Genomic DNA, 18909 nt, shown 5'->3' on the forward strand with positions numbered 1-18909 from the left:
AAATTTTATTTCACTATTTTTTTTTAAAGAGAGGTTACTGAAAACAGAACCTCACTATTTTTATTTTATTTTTTTTTTTTTAAAGAAAGGTTACTGAAAACAGAACCAAACAGAACTCTGGGTTCTGGGAACAGGGTTAGTCTCCTCAGGCCTTCAGTGTCCGGGTGGTGGTGATCTTGTTTTATTTAATGATGTGGACAATGACACTCAGGCCTGGCTTGCACCCCAGTCCACAGCATTCTGCATAGCTTGGGAGGTGGCTTTAAAGAAGTGCTCTAAATCCATGCTGGGTTCCCAGCGAGACTCCCATGTCCTGTGCACTTGTTTGGAGCAGGTGCCACTGACTACGGAGGCATCAGTCATCATGGGCAGCCTATGAGATGCAGAGAGCAAATGAAGGTCTTTGGGTCTAGCCTATCAATGACTGGCTCTGTGTAGTTGGTTCAAAGCCTTTCTCGTACAAGGGACTGGCCAGCATGCCAGAAGTATAAGGCTTCATCTGCTGACTGTCCTTCAACTCATACAGGCTCAGCCACAACTCAAGGTGCCAAGCAATTGTCTGGATGTCAGTGGTGAGCCTGGCCAGTAACCCATGGAAAAGACCTGGAAGTCTGTGGTCACAATCTGGGCCTGGACCTGAAGTACCTGCCTTCTGCAATGAACCCATAATTCTTCCCTTACAGAACACTTAATAGACATGATTTTAACATTAGGACCCTGACTACTACTACAATTCCAAAAGCAGTTCTGGCTTCCCTTGCCATCCCCCCACCCCCTCAAAACTCCATTAAAAATTCTAATGCTGTCTTTTTAAAACAGCATTAGAATATAAGTTAAGAAGAAAGCATTTAAAGACTATCCAGGTTCCTCCAGGAAAGTCTGGAACCTTCCCTGCTCCAATTTCCTTCCAATGTGCACACACTATGCACTGAAGGCATGAACCCAGCACCTGTGACAGGAGAACTGAGGCATATAAAGTTATAGCAGGGTCCCTCCAAAGAACATGTAGCCATGTCTAGAGACATTTTTGTCACATCTGGTGGGTGGAGTTGACTTGTACTACTGGCATCCATCAGATGGAGGCCAGGAATGTTTCTAAATATTCTACAGAGTACAGGCTAGGCCAACAGTGGAGGATGAAGTGCCAACCAGTACCAAAGGGCCACCAAAGCCAAAGCTGCTTTGCAGCCCATTCCAGGAGTGCTATGTATCTCTGAGGTTGCAGGGGATTCAGAATCACAACCCACCGTTGTCAACCGGACACCTGAATCTTTTCTAATCGCCAGACTGTCACTGCGTAGCCTCTGACCAGCAGGTGCCAACAGTGACTGTGGTTGGCTCAGGCAGCTTCAGTCTTTCCTTCTAGTTCTTCCACTTCCTCCCGGGTGGCACATGGGCTTGCTAAAGGCACAGTGACTGGACTCTGAAGCTGTCCTTTTTGATTCATGGCACACAGAAGAAACATATTTTCCTACAGTACATTTTTCTGGGTAAACTGAGGAAGCAGCTCTACAGTGAGCAGTGCTGAGGCTCTGGTCATATCCAGGAAGAGATGCCGTTTCCTGATCAGTATTTCCTGCACACCTGTTCCCTCTGTGGGGTGCAGGCTGAGGAACTGCACCAAGTGTCAGAATGGCAGAAGAGGACTGAAAAACTTAGAGCACTTTTTACAGCAGCTGCAATCAGCGGCAGCTGTCAGTGGCGACTGCTGGAATCTGCTCATCTCCCTCTGCCCTGAGATTTTCCTCCTCCTTAGCACTCCTTATCATCTCCTCATTAACTTACAATTTGACAGACTAGAATTGCACATGATTCTTAAAGCTTAAGGGGACAGCACAGCACTGACGCTAAAGTTAACAGAGCCTGTAACTGTAGGAAGAACCGTGGCTGTCGTATTAGGCATCTGAGCAGAACTTGACTGCACTCGGTGCATGAAGTAGGAAGCTAGTGGATTTTACATTCTTTGAATGTTTTTTTTACCCCCTCGCCCAAACGAAAGCACAGGAAACTGAGTAAACAGCATAACTGAAGACTATAGCACAAGCTGAACGAAGACCATCTTTCTCCTCCAACACCTCTTCTCTCCTTTTCACAACCCAATAGGCTGTTCTTTTTATCCCCCGCCCCAACCTTGTCCTGGGCCACTGAGCAGTCTTCGCGCTTGTACTTTCTGAAGAACCAGAGTGGGCTGCAGACTTGTCTTCCCATTCTCCAGTTCCAGAATGCACGACACTGTGCGCAGATGCAGGACTCGCACTGAGATGAGTTCCGAAAGCCAGGGGCAAACGGGGCTGGTGCACCGGGCGAACAGTCTGGTTCCCTCTGCCAGAGCCAGCCCAGGCTTAGCTCTGGCTGGCGCGTATCAAGTGGTTCAGCAGGTCTATCCTGTAACACTGGTGAAGCGCCCAGGCCAGCTTTCCCACTGTGGCCCCCTTGGTGCCTTCCCGCATCAACCACTTCTGCAGCATTTGGTAAACCTTTTCTTTCAGCCCGTCTCGCTCATAATCGTGGTCAATTTCATCGATCTGCGACTCAGTGAAGCCCAGCTTGCGGGCACAGTTTTTCCACTGCCTTCCCAGGTTTTCCCTCACAGGGTTCAGGTGTTTATCAGTCAGACTACTGGTGTTATCTGCCAAACAGAAAAGAGGAGAAGCCTCAGGCTACAGCTCATTTGAACATTCTCCTGTCTGCAATGCTGAAACGGCCCAGGAAAGTGAAGCGGACCAAGAGACGCAATAAAGGGAACTTTCTGTTCCGTTTGAGGCAGTCTTGCTCTGTAGCCCTTTTGTCTCCTGAGGACTGGGCTTCTAAGTGTGCATCGCCGCCTGGTGTAACTGCTAGTGACTTGTTGGACAATACTAGGCCTAGCTCCAGCCGTTAAGGAGTCTTCGTACAACTTAAAATAGGGTGTCCCTTCCTTCATGGCAGATGACACCTTCCTGAGCCATAACTGGTGGCTTCACGAACCAGTCCCCTACACGGCTGTTCTATTCAGCTCTCGCCTGCAGCCTGTTCTGGTTAAGACTAACTACATGTAATGGGGAGGGCGTTGTTTCTTTGGGACACTGTCAACTTACACATGGCCACAGGCCAAGGCCACTCATCTCTAGACAGTTCACTTTCCTCTTAATAAGGACACTGAGACCAAGTGTCACCCTCATTTAATTACAATGTCTTCTCTATCTCTCAACAGATGAGGTACATACACTTTTTAAGGTTTTCTCTCCCTTCATCTAACTGCTGACCCTTCATTTTATATACACATGGCCTTTCTCTTGCTACTAGCTCTATCATCTTAGACTTTCATAAAAATAAGTAAAGGAAACACCTGAAAATAAGAAATGGCTCAGTGTGGTGGCACAAGCCTTTAATCCCGGCACCTGGGAGGCAGAGGCAGGTGTGGGGAGGGAGGGAGAGAGCGAGGGAGGGAGGGAGGGAGGGAGGGAGGGGTGGACAGGCAGGCAGACAGAGGAGATAGACTCTGTCTCAAGAAAAAAAAAAAAAAAAAAAGAATGCCAGGCATGGTGGTGCATGACTTTAATCTCAGCACCCAGGAGGCAGAGGCAGGTGGTCTCTGTGAGTTCAAGGCCAGCCTAGTCTACAAAGTTCTAGGATAGCTAGGCCTGTTACACAGCGAATCCCTGTCTCAGGAAACAACCACCAAAAAAAAAAAAAGAAAAGAAAGCAAAAGAAAAGGGAGAAGTCATCATAACAGTCAGAAGGCTCAGAAGGCTGAATGTGAGGGACAAACAAAGCCCCCTATTCCCCTCTCTGCCATCAGCACCACAGTGCAGTCTGTCAATTCTGGCAGTAGTCTAAGAGCCTCAATAACTGTAAATTCCCAGTCTCTCTAGAGAGGAGGCCTGGGTGTCAGGACAGTCACAAAGGTAACTTCAGTTCCTCAAAAGCTAAGAATCCATCTCTCAGGCATTTTAAAGGTCACTCTTCCAGTGCAGTAGTTCAGCAACTGGCAAAGTATGCAGCCTGTGGGCCTAGTCTGGCTCCTGCCTTTTGTGAACAGTTTTGGGGACCATATCTATACTCATCCATGTGCAGACTATCTGTGGCTGCTTCTGCACTCCAAGGATGGAGAGGCCTCAGGGCAAGCAGAGCCTTGCCTACTACATGCCCCTTCATAGAACAAAGCAAAGCAAAACAAAACAAACAAAAAAACCAAAACTCCCAACCTCCACACTTAATCAGAAGGCTAAATTGCAATTCCTTTTTGAGATAGGGTCTTGCTATAGCCAGGCTGACCTGGGACTCAGCACCTTCCCACTTCAACCGCCCTAGTGATGTGATTACAGGCATGCATCACTGTCTCATGGCAGAAAGCCACCTATGAGAGCTCTTGTTTTTATTACACAGTGCTATGGAGAGCATGGCCTTCTGTGTTTTACAGAATCCCTTTGCTGCAGAGCCGAGGGAGCTATTTCTCCAAGTCTGAACAGGATCATGGATGATGATGACAAGTTTAATATTCACAGTTAGTGTCCTACATTTTCAATACACATTGAATAGTATAAGCTTCATACCACCACTACCAATTAGATACTGTGATTATCCCTGTGTTAAAAAAAAAAAAAACAGATAACAAAGGATTAAAAATTACTGAGTAAGGGCTGGAGTAGATCGCTCAGCAGTTAGGAGCACTGGTTGTTCTTGCTTGGGTCAGTGCCCAGCATCCAGACAGCTCACAACTATCCCTAATTCCTATTCCAAAGGATCTGATACATTCTTCTGACCTCTCTGGGCACCAGGCACGAATATAGTGCAAGCAGAAAAAACAGTCAGACAAGTAATATATATCTACAAAAACTACTGAGGAAACACAGGATAACTTTCAGTGAGAATCTTGAAAGAAAATTTAAGGTTCTATTATGTTCCTCTCAACGAGTAAAAATGGTCAAGAAATGTCCAAGTCATAAGACACTGTACCCTTTTCAAAAAACTCCCTTCAGTGCTGGGAACTGAGTTCAAGGCCTCATGCATGCTAGACAAACAATCTACAACAGCTACACCTCAGCCCAACACTGGTCCTTAACAAGCATGTTACCAAAGATGGCTTGGTGCTTGGAAGCTGGCTCTTCTTTGCACAGGTTGTCTGGTAGTTGTGAACTCAGTCCAAGATCCATATAATTGTAGTTTCCAATCTGAACACCAGAACTATTGTATATAGTATATTTTATGGACTCATCTGAATAGAGAAAAAGATACAGGTAAATGCATGAGATTGAACGCAAAAGAAAAATATACGGCATGTAAAGGTGCAGGGCTTTATACGGATGTTCAACTGCTTATCCTATGACACTCTTAGCAGTCAGTTCTTTATAATGTGGCTGTTTGACTTCATAACCATATGATGCCTACCATTAAAAGAAAGACATCAGTGTTGGCAAGACTGTGAAAAAATTACTGGGAATGAAATGGTATAACCAAAGTGGAAGACAGCATGCAGTTTCTCAAAAATTAAAGATAGAATTACCATATGATTCAGTAATTCCATTTCTAGGAATGTATATACACACACACACACATTCTCTCTCTCCCAAATACCCATAGAGACTCAGAGACAGACAGACTGAGATTTCTACATTCAAGCTTACAGTAGCATTACTCAAAATAATAGCAACCCAAGGGCTACTTTATTCTGCTTTCCCACTTACTGGTAGACACACCCTCCTATTATGGCAGTTAGAGCTAGAAAGCTCACATTTGTTAGGTCTATCTTATCAGAGAAGCAAGCAGAAGAACCACATCTGTGAGATCCTCCTCAGGGTATAGTAATTCCATGACTGACCGTGAACTGAGATTCCCTGGCTACTGGCAAAACCTCAGCATCACTAAGAAGGTCTACTGTTGGCAAGACAGAAGGAGGACTCTTGGAGCCAACTAGTAAGATTGGGCTACTCATACGGAGACTGGGCCCGAAAATGACATATTAAATATTGGTGATGACTGCTTTCCTCCCATGCCGATTCAAAGCCGTGTGAGGGAAGGAGCTCAGGCTGCTTGCTCATGTTACAGTTCTCCAGCAGCCAGGTAAAAAGCAGGACGCACTCTAGACATTTGTATTGAATTAATCATGAATGAAGAAAATACAATGGTGACACAAAACATTTTAGCTACAAAGGCAAGGGAAACAAAAGACATCCCACTCATGAGTATGTGTTGGTATAGATCCTGCTGAATACCTTGCCCAATAATGTGCTTTCCACAGAGCTTATAAGAAAACCTACAGAAAAGGCAGAATACTTTGGGGAATCTGCCATTTTGAAAGACATATTGTTTTGTATCAAGGAATACATGGCCTCATGCTTGCTAGGCCGGTTCTGTTCCACTGAGCTACACAGCCAGCTCAGAAAGTTCTGGTTCTCAAAGCTTCCTCTACACTGCTGATCCTTGGATCCCTAGGGCACAGTACAGTTACTGCTGATGGATGACATCTGGGTAAGGGAAGGTATCATGGGAACTGTTATTTGGGAATAATGATGGATACTACGTTACTTCCATGCTAGAGTATTGAAAACTACATCAACTAGCCTGGATTTCATAAGAGAGAGCTATGGAAGATGAAAAATACTTTTCTTACCACAAATTGTAGCCTATATCTTAAATAAGAAACAAAAATACCTAAGACTTCCTTCTCACCCTCAGAAGACAAGAAGCAAAATAAAAGAATATAGAATAAATAAATAAAATACTTTCCATTTATTGGAGAAGCTGGTATCTCCCACAGGCTGAAGAGAGATGCCTATCAGTTATAAGGGTCTCTAATCCAAACACAATTGTAGACCGTGTGGTCTGATGGAGACCATTTCAATGTGGAAGGCTGCCCCTGCCAGCTGAAGGCTCTGAGGAACTTACTCTTTGTCCCATCAATAACTTAGAATTGATGACGTTATTGGTGGCTTCAGTTTCAGGGGAAAAAGACAAGACAAGACAGGGACTGTTAAAAATTCATTTACCTGATGGTGGCAGGGAGATGAATGGAACGGTGGGCGTGCTTCCCGGCAGGTTGCTCTCAGGTACCGGAGTTTTAGACATTTGGCTTGGATTTGGCCCATACCAAACTCCTGCACCTGCAGTTCCAAACCCGTGCTGGTTATATAGTCCGTTGTTCCACAACGGCACTTGTGTTTGGCTGGCTGGCCCTGACAGCTGGTGTGCTGTGTTTCCGTATCTGACTCTGCTGGGATCAGAAAGACCTTGGGCGCCTGCACTCTGATCATTCACATGAGGTCTCTGCTGCGCAAAGGGGTCATGGGAGACCCTTCGTTTCCTTTCCTCCTCTATGCTGGAAGCCACATTCCGCCTGGGCTGCGGTTTCTCCTGCTTCTCTGTGAATGCTCCAAAAGCATGGTAACTGGCTTCCTCTTGGAGTTTAGCCTGTACACTGTGCTCACTCACTTCCTGTGGTTGCTCTGGAGAGGAAGAAAACCAGGATTCCTCCACAGGCCCCATCGGGAGTCCCTGGGAGCTGTGCAGTGAACCGGGTTGTTCTGCAGCAGAGAAGAAATGATCAACATGAAAACCAAAATAAAAACTTGAACATTTTCATGAACCTGTCCTGGGGTGACATGCTGAAAATAAGAATCATGAAAAGCATATAATCGTCTGCTTTCTACAGGTTTAATATATGATCAGCAGGAACCCTCGCTGTCAGGGAAAAACATGGGAATTATCACAAGCAACTAAACAGAGTTTTGCAGGCATGGCTGAGGCAGAAGAGGATTGGCATTGGATCAAGACGGTGACTGTCAACCTTGGAACCATGTGGGGTCTAAAAAAGGAGCAGCTATGTCCTGTGTACATCTTATTGTTCTTTTGTTCTTTAAAAGCCTGTAGAAAGGGTGGAGGGATGGTTCAGTGGTTTAGGGAACCTCCTGTTCTGACTGAGCACTTAGGTTCAGTTCTCAGCTCAGGACCCATGTCAGGTAGCTCACAACAACCTATAACTCCAGTTCCAGGGGATCTGATGCCCTCTCTTGGCCATCATGGGCACTGCTCATATGTGGTGCATAGACTCAGGCATGCAGGCGTGTGTGTGTGTGTGTGTGTGTGTGTGTGTGTGTGTGCGTGAGAGATTATATATTATATATATGTGATTATTTAATAAAGTACATATAAAGCTTGTGGGAGTGTAGGCCATCATATCTATGACCGGATGAGGTTTGGAAGAGATTAAGTAATTTGCTCCAGATCAGATGGCAGTGACCTTGGTATCTCACATGATGTCTTTGCTTTTGTCGTAATTAAAAAAAAAGCACCTCCGTAATTACATAACTAGATTCTAGAGAATGCAAGAATTCTTTGAAGGCAGCTGTTTGATCTTATATTTTCTTCCAGTTTCCATATGGTTTTCAGAGTATTTTAGAGGCTAAAGTGAATGACTGAGAAAGCAAATGAATGAATGGGGACATTACCTGAATTTGATCTGCTTGGAGGTAAGGGCACACAATCGTTTTGGAGAGAATACATTCTCTTCAAAACTGCACTTTCATCTGGATACTGTTTCTATAATTGAGAAGATACACACAAGACTTTAGTAATAAGCAGAAAATTATTCTGAAAAGAACCAAGCTCTTCACACGATGAAGACATTTTATATAAATTTAATAAGCAGTATTTTCCCCACAAATTAAACATTTTCCCCAATAGATAAAATGATATGTCAAATTAACATAGTTAACTGGAGGACTTATATTTCCTAATTTCAAGCTACCACAAAGCTACAGAGATCAAAACGCTGACAGTTACATAAAACAGACACACAGATCAAACAAGCACTCCCATTCCATGGTTAACTGATGTTTGACCAGGGTGCCCTGGGGCTTTCAGAGAGGAAAACTGGACATACATATATACAGAATGAAGATGGACCCTTACCATAGACAAAAAGGAACGCAAAATACATCAATGACCCGAACTCAAGAGCTGAAACTCAAGATTCTTAGAAGGAAGTACAGGAGAAAATGGTCGTGGTGCTGGTCCTTGCAACTATTTCCTGACAGTGACGCCAAGAGCACAGCTAATAATCCCCATGCAATCAAATCAATCTTTCACCACATCAAAATTAGAGTGGATGCATCAAAAGAAACCATCCGAAGAACGAAAAGGCAACCCACAGAATGGGAATTTGATATATTTGATAATTTTGATATATTTGATAAGAGATACACATTCAGGATATATACTTCATACACACACACACACACACACACACACACACACACACACATACACACACAACTCAACAACAATAACTACCACCACCATCTCCACCTCTACAAATAACTCAACTTAGAAACCAGCAATTGGAGGGCTGGGGACATGATGCAATGGTAGAATACTGCCCAGCCCAGATCCTGGTTGGATCCCAAACACAACATTATTTTAGCCAGGCACGGTGGTGGGACATGTCTATAACCCCAGCATGTGGTGTGGAGTCAGGTGGGTCATAAGTTGGTGATGTGTTTTGGCTGTTTGGTTTGACACTGTCAAAAAACAAAAACAATAGACAAAGACCTCAAAGCGGAAAAAATTGAATTGACATTTCTTCAAAGAAGATATTTAATGGGAATAAGCATTAGCACAGGAAAGATGCTCAACCACCAAGAAATGCCACTTCCTGTTGAACAGAATGGCTAAAACAGAAGAACAACATAAAAACAGCATGTGTTTGTCAGGCTATGGCAACTGAAGTCTTGTACACTGCTGGTGGAGAGCGTGAGGTGGTTCAGATGCCATGGATAACGGTTTGAAGGCTCCTAAAAAGTGAAACAAGATACCTGTGTGGCCTAGCCACTCCATTTCTCAGTAAATATCATGGAGAACTGAAAGCACATGAGCAGAACAAAGGCCTGTACACCAGTGTTTCCACAGCATCACTCAACAACAGCTCACAGCGAGGAACTCTGACTCTATGAACAGATGACCGCACAGACAGGTGTGGCATCATCCACACAGTGGGACGTTATTCAGCAACAAAATGAATGACATGGTAAACAAAGTGCTTCTACAAATGGATAAACACTGTAGGGTTTTATCCGTGTGGGATACCTAGAACAGGCAAATTCAGAGACCGAAAATGAAGAAGAATGGGAAGAAGAAACAAAAACTAATTACTTAGTAAGCAGAGTTTGTGTTTGGGATGATAAAATTCTAGAAATGGAAAGTGGTGATGGCTATGCAATCCTGAACTTAAAAATGGTTAAAAAAAAAAGTCGATTTTATCACAATAAATAGAAAACAGAGGTGGAGATACAGCTCAGTTGTACAGTACTTGCCTAGCATGCATGAGGCCCTAAGATCGATCCTCAGGTCGGGGTGTGGAAGGATGAGAAAAAATACTCTTCCATATGTAAGTAACATTTTCATTAAAGAAAATATGAAAATGTAGGAAATCAGACTTTTCAGAAGCCCACCAAAGGAACAAGGTTAACACATTTCTAACTTTCCTTTAAGATTTTTTTTTCCTACTCATATTTATATTTTGTTCTTAATAGAATGCTCACATCAGTAAGTGGTTCAAAAACCATTTGCTGAAAAAAATGCATGATTTGGGAAGGAATGCCACAGCACATTAGTATGTCCACATTTTGCAGCATTTTAAATGCTGCTTTTATTTTTATGAAATGCAGCTTTATGTTTTGCTTTGTTTGAGTCAGGGTCTCACTATGTAGTCATAGGTTGTTTTAGAACTCACTTCCATAGATCAGGCTGGCCTCGGACTCACAGAGATCCACCTGTATCTGCTTCCTAAGTGCTGGGATTAAAGGTCTGTGTTTTCATGTCCAGCAGTTTCGTGCAATTTTAACATTTTGTAAAAGTGATTTTCCTTTTCCAACCCTGTGTGCCATTCCCTCCAACCCTCTGCCCTGCTCTCTAGAGGGAATCCTTACTCAGAGTGGGACATGCAGCCTTTTTCTCCCTCTAGGCACTGGCACGCACATTCCAAAGCATGCAAACACACACACACACTATCTGATATGAAGGGACTCAAAACAGTGCTGTTCTGTGACTTCGTGTTTTCACTAACAAGACTTGAAGGTCCTTCTGTGTCATTGCATTTTATTTTCACTTCTTCTCAATATTGGCTGTGTAGGTTTAGATCCGTCATGATTTGGGGCATCTACTTAAGACATTTGCATTGTTTTTAAGTTTTTACTTGTCAACTAAAGTATAAGCAACTTTTGCAATTACATGTCTGAATGTGTATGCTAGGATGGGCTCCTAAGGCTATGAGTATGCACGCATGGACAGTTAGTTTCTTAACACTTTGAACACACATGAGGACAGGGTTTTACAATACCTGATAGGTAATTTATTGTTCAAAAAACTTCACTAATTGGGATGTCTGTATTTACCAACACTTGCTATTACCAATCATTCAAAAATGGTAATTTTAGGGATAAAAAATTCTCAGTGATTCAATTTGTTTTTTTGTGATACCAGATACAGTTTTGAAATTTGCTGGTCAGTGACATGCATTTCTTCTTCTTATGATTCTTTTTTTTTTTCCTTTTAAAGATTTATTTATTTATTATATATACAGTGTTATCCCTGCAGGCTAGAAGAGGGCACCAGATCTCATTACAGATGGTTGTGAGCCACCATGTGGTTGCTGGGAATTGAACTCAGGACCTCTGGAAGAGCAGTCAGTGCTCTTAACCTCTGAGCCATCTCTCCAGCCCCTTCTTATGATTCTTGTTCAAAAACATTGTTTTAGCTACTTCATCAGTTCCCTGGGGTGAGTATGTTGTGTTTCTTTTTCCCTCAGACCAACTTCAGCTTGTTGAGTTCACTAGAGAATTTGGGTGGGCTTTTCCCATTAGTACTGTGCTCTATACATCAATGACATTAAGAAAACTAACAGCTTTATTGGATTATATGCTTCTTTCAATTCATAACCATATACCAGCATTTACTTGCCTTTCTCTCATGTCTTTTTGAAAAGTTTCTCCATGTTTGCCCATCTGTAGACACTCTGTATCACCTGGTATGCTGATTGCCCTGGTTACTGGCAGGGTTACTTTTCTGATGCAGTTGCTGTCTGAGCATTCTCTTTGGGGATTTGTTGACTTCAGTATTTTGTCTCTGCATTTTTATTGTTGCTTGTTTGTTTTTATGGCTGTTTTTGAAACCGAGTCCCATTATATAGACTTGGCTGGCCTCAAACTCAGAGGTCTACTTGACTCTGTCTGAGTTTGTGCTACTACATCTTGCCTCTGTCTATGATTTAATACAGCAGCTTGTCTTTCTGGTTTGTAAGATTCCTCTGGGTCCTGTGCATTTGAGTCCTCTGGAGAAGCAGTCACAGCTCTTAATCACTGAGCTACTTCTCCAGTTCCATATTATAATCAATCATTTTAAATGTTTATACATGTTAATTTAAAAATGTTCTGTGTTTTTTGCAAAGTATTTGAAGGTAAGTGTGATGGTTAATTTTAATTGTCAACTTTACATACTCTAAAATCACCTGGGAAGAGAGTCTCAGTAGAGGACTATCTATATTAGAGTGGCCTATGGACAAGTCTATGGGGGATTATTTTGATTACTAAGAAGACCAGCCCACTGGGGGTGGCACTACTCCCTGGCAGAGGATCCTAGAGAATGGAAAAAGCAAGCAGAGTACTAGAATGGGTGTATAAATTAATTGCTCTCTGCTCTTGACTGTGGATTATAAAGTGACTAGCTGCTTCAAGTTTCTACCACTTTGACCTGTTGTAATGGACTGTAACCTCGAATTGTGAGCCAAATAAACCTTTTCTCCTTTAAGTTCCTTTTGTCAGGGTATTTTTATCACATTAAGAAAATAAAACTAAGACAGTAGTTATTTGGACATTATTTGATACAGAGATTTGTATGTTTGCATTAGGTCAAGTGTGTTAAAAATGTGAGTTTTGAACAGTCTAAATTCTTACTGATTGTTTGGATTTGTTTGCTGTATCAATTAAAAAGGGATGTGTTACTATCTCTAAGCACGGCTGAGGATTTGTCCATTTTGGTTTGTGTACTTAAGGGCATGTTACTACAGGTATGTCCATATTGAAAGCTACAGTTATCTTCCTGTGAACTGAACCTTTTTGTCATTATCAAGTGTGAGGTAATCCTTTTTTGACTTAGTATCTACCTTGATTATTATATGTTTCTTTTACAGTGTAAGTATCCCTCCAAAGTCTGTAAACACTTGCTAGTTTCTCTATCTACCTACATACCTCCTACTCCCCTACTTCCTTCCTTCCTTAAAAATCAGTTTGCAAGCTGGGCGGTGGTGGCGCACGCCTTTAATCCCAGCACTCGGGAGGCAGAGCCAGGCGGATCTCTGTGAGTTCGAGGCCAGCCTGGGCTACCAAGTGAGTTCCAGGAAAGGCGCAAAGCTACACAGAGAAACCCTGTCTCGAAAAACCAAAAAAAAAAAAAAAAAAAAAAAAAAATCAGTTTGCTTGCTTGGTTTATTTATTGACGTTTCCTTTCCACATCTATGGGTATATGATCCTAGGATAGTTATGGCAGCATAGTGATGACTAAGGTGTGTGTGTGTGTGTGTGTGTGTGTGTGTGTGTGTGTGTGTGTACACAGATGTGTATTCAGGTTTCTGTTCCTCTTAGCTGGCTGGCTGGAAACTGGACTTTAAACCTCTGTTACTCCAGACACCAAACTCCTCACTGTAGCCTGAGATGCTGTTGCCATTGAGAACTTAGCACAAAAGAAGTACACGGAGGAACTAGCTCTTCTTGACAGTGTGTATGTGGTTCTGCCCCCAACAGTGTCTGCTTGCTTCTCTGACCCTCTCAGCATTAGCTTGTGGGTTAGCATTTTTGTTCCTTTGTGTGTCTTAATAGATGCGCTCTGTTCTCTTCCATTTGGTGCCCCTCCCCCTTTTCATGTGTGGTTACTTGTTTTGTGGTGCTGGCAACAGAACTCAAAGTCTCACGCATGTTCTATCACTGAGCCATATCCCCAGAATTTTTTTTTATTTTAATAAATTCCTCAGAATGACTGACCCACTTGTAATTAATAACTTCCAGTCTCTTCAATGTTGGGTGTCTTTTTTTTTTTTTGTATTTTGTACATATATTTCCCTCTCACTTCACACATTTCAATGGAGAAATGAGCCCAACTGCCAACATGATAGTTCATACAATTTCTAATTTTGTTTTCTGTGTTCCCCACGCTAGCTTACTTCAAATCTCAGTAACAAATTACACTGCTTCTGTATCCATTCTTGATAATGCATTTTGGTACACTGCTGTTCTGGGCACTTGCTATAATCACTCACCTTTAAACTTGCCACATCCTCTTCTACATATTCTTCAAATTGACTTAAGTAAAAAGGCCTAAATTCTTCTTCAATGCCTGTATGAAAAAACAGTCCTTTAAATTTCTTATCTGGTGTGCATGTATGTGCACAAGAGAGCTTGTTTGTATATGAGTGTGTGTATGCTAACGTGTGCGTGAGTGTGTGTGGAGGACCAAAGATGACCTTAGCTATTCCTCAGCTGCAATCCACCTTGATTTTTGAGACAGGGTCTCTTGCTGGCCTAGACCTTGCCAAGGATAGTCTGGCTGGCCAATGAGCTTCAGGATCTGCCTGTCTCCTCCTCCCCAGCAATGGAATTACAAGTATTTATCACAGTCGGCTTTTTTATGTGGCAATCAAACTCAGGTCCTCCTGCATGCAAGACAGTTTACCAACAAGGCCATCTTTCCAAATTAGGCCAAATTTCCCTAAATTTCTTTTTTTTTTTTTTTTTTTTTTTTTCTGGTTTTTCGAGACAGGGTTTCTCTGTGTAGCTTTGCGCCTTTCCTGGAACTCACTTGGTAGCCCAGGCTGGCTTCGAACTCACAGAGATCCGCCTGCCTCTGCCTCCCGAGTGCTGGGATTAAAGGCGTGCGCCACCACCGCCCAGCATTCCCTAAATTTCTTAATTAAAAAAGTTAAATATTAATAATCTATTATTTTTAAGTCACTTACCGTAGTGTGTAGACAAAGCAATGAAATAAAATTTGCAGCTCCAAATCAGTGACTTTGATGAAGAGACCAGAGCTCAATGCCAGGTAGAAAGAATAGGGCTAATACTTGAAATCCCTGGCTCCAGCAGAACATTGTGCCTTGCTCTGGCCACAGCACAAAGTTCTGTTATGTGAGGTAATCTCCAAGTGAATAAGGATGACTGAACTCCACGTTTTCTGTCTCTCTGGCACTAAAAAGCTAGAGCTACTAGAGTGGGGGTGGGGGTGGGGGTGGTTCTGGACATGGTGAATTATGCATGTAATCCCAGAACTTGCAAGGCTGAGACAGAAGGACTGTCACAAGTTCAAGTTCAGGCTAAGCTACATAGTGAGTTCCAAGTTAGCCTACACTACAGAGTGAGGCCCCATCTTAACAAAAGAAAACAGGAAATCTTCAGTTCTAGGAAAACGGACTAGCCATATTTTTCCTTATTCTTCCTGCTAAGTACAATAAAACATCCTAGATATTATATACATAACAGACATATGGATACCCTGGGAGAAAGAAAGGCAGACAGTGTGGCTTGGATCTTAGGGTCTGTGAAAACGCATGGCAGTAAGTTCAGTGTGTTTTCTCTTTGCTTCATATCTCCCCATAGTTAAAGCTGAAAAGCTAGCAACCCAGCAATATCATCAGGCACAGACAATAGCAGTAAGAAAAGAATGACAAAAGCCTGCGCTTTCTAGCCAGAGGACTAAGCATGGGGCAACCTACGAGCACACAAAATCTTTGATCAATGATCACTCTACTAACAGCTAACACTACAGAAAATAACCATGATTTCACCCTATTCCCACAGACTCTATGGACAGCCTAGATTCACGTGGTGCACACAACATAAACAGATATAAATCTTAGAGTTGAAAACACAATAACCAAAACAAAAAGCTCAGTAAGGGTTTAAAGTGAAATGGAAGGAGCAGAGGATAAGCAGTGAGCCGCCCAATCTGAAGAAGAGGGAAAGTTCATTGGAAACAAAGAGTACAGTATCAGAGACCTGTGGTACCACAACCAACACCTGGTATGTATGTCTTCGGAATTTCAGAAGACAAAAGGAAGGAAGTAGAGCTGAAAATGCACTCAAATGAAGAAACACTTGAAAGACTTTGAAAGATTAAGGAAAAACCTGTGCATTCAGGAAACTGAGGAAACCCCAGCACAAAGAAACAAAAATCCACACTAAGACAAATAACTAATCTGAAAGGCAAAGACAAAATACTTAAAAGAACCACAGAAACACAAGGGAAATGGCCATTGTCCTGCTTGGTTCATGGTAGGCAGCTCCTAAAATCCCTGAGTCTCCTATTGTAATAATGGTATCATTTGGGCAGAAGCAGGGGGAGTAGATAGCCTCAGGACAGGGGATGGTTGCTAGAAAAGCCAAGCCATTGATTAGAGCTAGAATGCTTCACAGAACCCTGTGGCCCCTGGGGAGAGGAACTAGAGATTAAGTTCAGTCACTAATGACCAATGATTTGCTTAACCTGTGTCCATGTAATAAAACTCCTACACAGACCCATAAACACTGGGGTCCCAAGAGTTTTTGGGTAGGTGAAGAAAAGAGGTGCTGAGTGGGAGGCACTCTCGCAGAGGGTCTGAAGGCTCAGCAGCCCCTGCCCGAACCCACTGCCTATCTATATACTTCTTCTATCTGGTTGTTTCTGATTTTAATACTCTACAACACAGGACTAAGTGCAAGATTTCTTGAGCCAGATGAATCTTTCTATTACCAAACCTGAGATGGGGTATACACACCCAAACTTGTGGTTAGCTGGGCAGTAGCCTGGGTATCCTATGTCTTCAATGTGGGTGGTAGTCATGTGAGACTAAGCCCTTATATGTGGAATTTCATGATAGCCTGTATAGTGTCAGAAGTGTAAATATGTGCAGTATCAGAAAAATGATACATGGCAATCCAAACAATGGAAAATAAAACCAAACGGCTTTCTTTTTAAGTTTCTTTAACTATGAAGACTGAAGCAAATCCACATTACTGTCTGATGTATCCTACATGTATAAAGGGGAAATACTGAAGGAGAAAGTAAAGAAAGGTTTCCATGCTTCACTCAAGGTACTAAAATGGCAAACTGGAAAAACAAATCATGTGATAAATGACATATGGGTAATGTAATGCCTAGAATGTCCATGAAGACCATGCAGAGAAAAACACTATAGATGAATCAAAGTAGAATTCTAAAACAAGTTCAAGAACCTACCTAGTGGCAGGAAAATGCTACAGTCTGAATCTTGAATGACCCCCAGTGTATGCCTTGGTCTTCAGCCTGCAGCACTGTCAGGAGTTGTGGGATCTTTAAGAGGTGGATCTCTAGCCAGGTGCAGTGGTGCACACCTTTAATGGCAGCAGCAGGAAGGCAGAGGCAGGGGATCCCTGAATTGGAGGCCAGCCTGGGCTACACAGTGGCAGAGGGTGCAACTCCAGTTGTTTGCTCACAGAAATACAACAGCATGATGCTCTGTATTCTCTGCTCCTCTGCTTGGGCCCACTTCACACACTCGTAGGTAATCTAGGGGATGAGGCAGGTGCAAAAGTGGGCCAAACACCACATCTCCTTCATTTCCCTCAATTCCAGGGTCAACCTAAATGGCAGAATTCATTTCTAAGGATACCAAGATGCGAACCAAGGGGAGGAAAATTAGGTGAAAGACGCTAGAAATGGTAAGGCCCAGTGTCTACCAACAGATGAATACACAACTATCTATCTACAGAATGGAAAATTATTCAGCAATAGAAAGGAAATTCTGGCACATTCTACAACATGGATAAACCTTAGAGACATTATACTCAGTAAAACAAGACAGATATGAACAGAAGTACTGTGTGATTTTTGCTCATATGAGATACTTAGGGCAGTCAAATTCAATAGAATTTGTGACTGCTAAGGCTGGAAAAGAGAAAAAGGGAAGTGGAGTAATGCTTCCTGAGTACAGACTTGTACTCTGGATTGAGGAGTCCTGGAGATGGATGGTAGTAAAAGTTGCTGAAAAATAGGAATGGACTTCACACCACTGGACTGTATACTTACAACAGCTAATATGGAAAGCATTATATGCACTTCAAAACAGTAAGAATGCTAATCCACAAAACTGAAGAAGAAAATGAAGAAGCCCGTGCGCTGGGGAAGGGTAGTGCCTTTTCAGTGACGAGATGCTTGAACTGTGTCGAGCCAGTCTGAAGGCACATGTGAAGTGGGACTCAAAGCATATTCCTACCTGTGATGACTGATGTTCATTGTCAGCTTGACTGGATTTAGGGTCACCCTTCTAGGTGGCTCTAGGAAACAGTTCTAGGTGTGCCAGTGGGGGTATTAAGCAGGGAAGACCCATCCTGAATGTGGGCAGTGCTATCCCATGGGCTGGGACCCTGCACTGAACACAAGAAGAAAGCCAAGTGACTGTCAACATCTTTCTCTCTCTCCTTCCTGACTCTAGATGCGATGTGGCCAGCCTCCTCCCACTTGCTTCCATGCCCTCCTGCCATGGTAGATTGTACTCTTGAACTAAGACAAAATAAACACTTCGCTCAGGTTGCTTGTCCTGTATTTTGTCACAGCAACAGGAGAAGTAACTAAACTACCGGTGTCACCTTACTGAAGAGTGTCAGCATATGAGATGCATCCTAAAGAGGCACACAACCCACTCTTACCAGGAAACGTTGGCCGGTCTTCTGGGTCTGTTTGCCAACACCGCTCCATGAGGCTGATGACCTGTCTTGGGCAATGCTCAATGATGTCTTCCACCTTTGGCCTGTTTCCAGAGTTTACGCAGATCAAGAGCTGCTCAGGACAGATGGCATCTGCAAAGAGGGACGAGCTTCAGTTGGGGCTCTCAGTCCCAATCTACTCTCAAGCAGAAAGATGACAGGACCTGGG

General features: G+C 42.9%; 1 protein-coding gene and 1 pseudogene across 1 annotated transcript in view; both read right to left on the bottom strand.

Moving 5' to 3' along the window:
• Positions 1 to 59: 59 nt before the first annotated feature.
• The window catches only part of Ripk1 (receptor interacting serine/threonine kinase 1), a 40004-nt gene continuing 21154 nt past the window's right edge, over positions 60 to 18909 (bottom strand). The window contains exons 6-11 of the mRNA XM_059263214.1: positions 18684 to 18833; positions 14285 to 14361; positions 8427 to 8517; positions 6969 to 7502; positions 5057 to 5197; positions 60 to 2629 (exon numbers count right to left, since the gene is read on the bottom strand). Of these exons, the coding sequence (XP_059119197.1) occupies positions 2343 to 2629; positions 5057 to 5197; positions 6969 to 7502; positions 8427 to 8517; positions 14285 to 14361; positions 18684 to 18833 (1280 nt within the window). The 3' untranslated portion in view covers positions 60 to 2342. The remainder of the gene's footprint in view (positions 2630 to 5056; positions 5198 to 6968; positions 7503 to 8426; positions 8518 to 14284; positions 14362 to 18683; positions 18834 to 18909) is intronic.
• Positions 146 to 699, bottom strand: LOC131911232 (proteasome subunit beta type-3-like; annotated as a pseudogene).

This window comes from Peromyscus eremicus, chromosome 5, assembly GCF_949786415.1.
Source record: "Peromyscus eremicus chromosome 5, PerEre_H2_v1, whole genome shotgun sequence".
Classification (NCBI taxonomy): Eukaryota; Metazoa; Chordata; class Mammalia; order Rodentia; family Cricetidae; genus Peromyscus; species Peromyscus eremicus.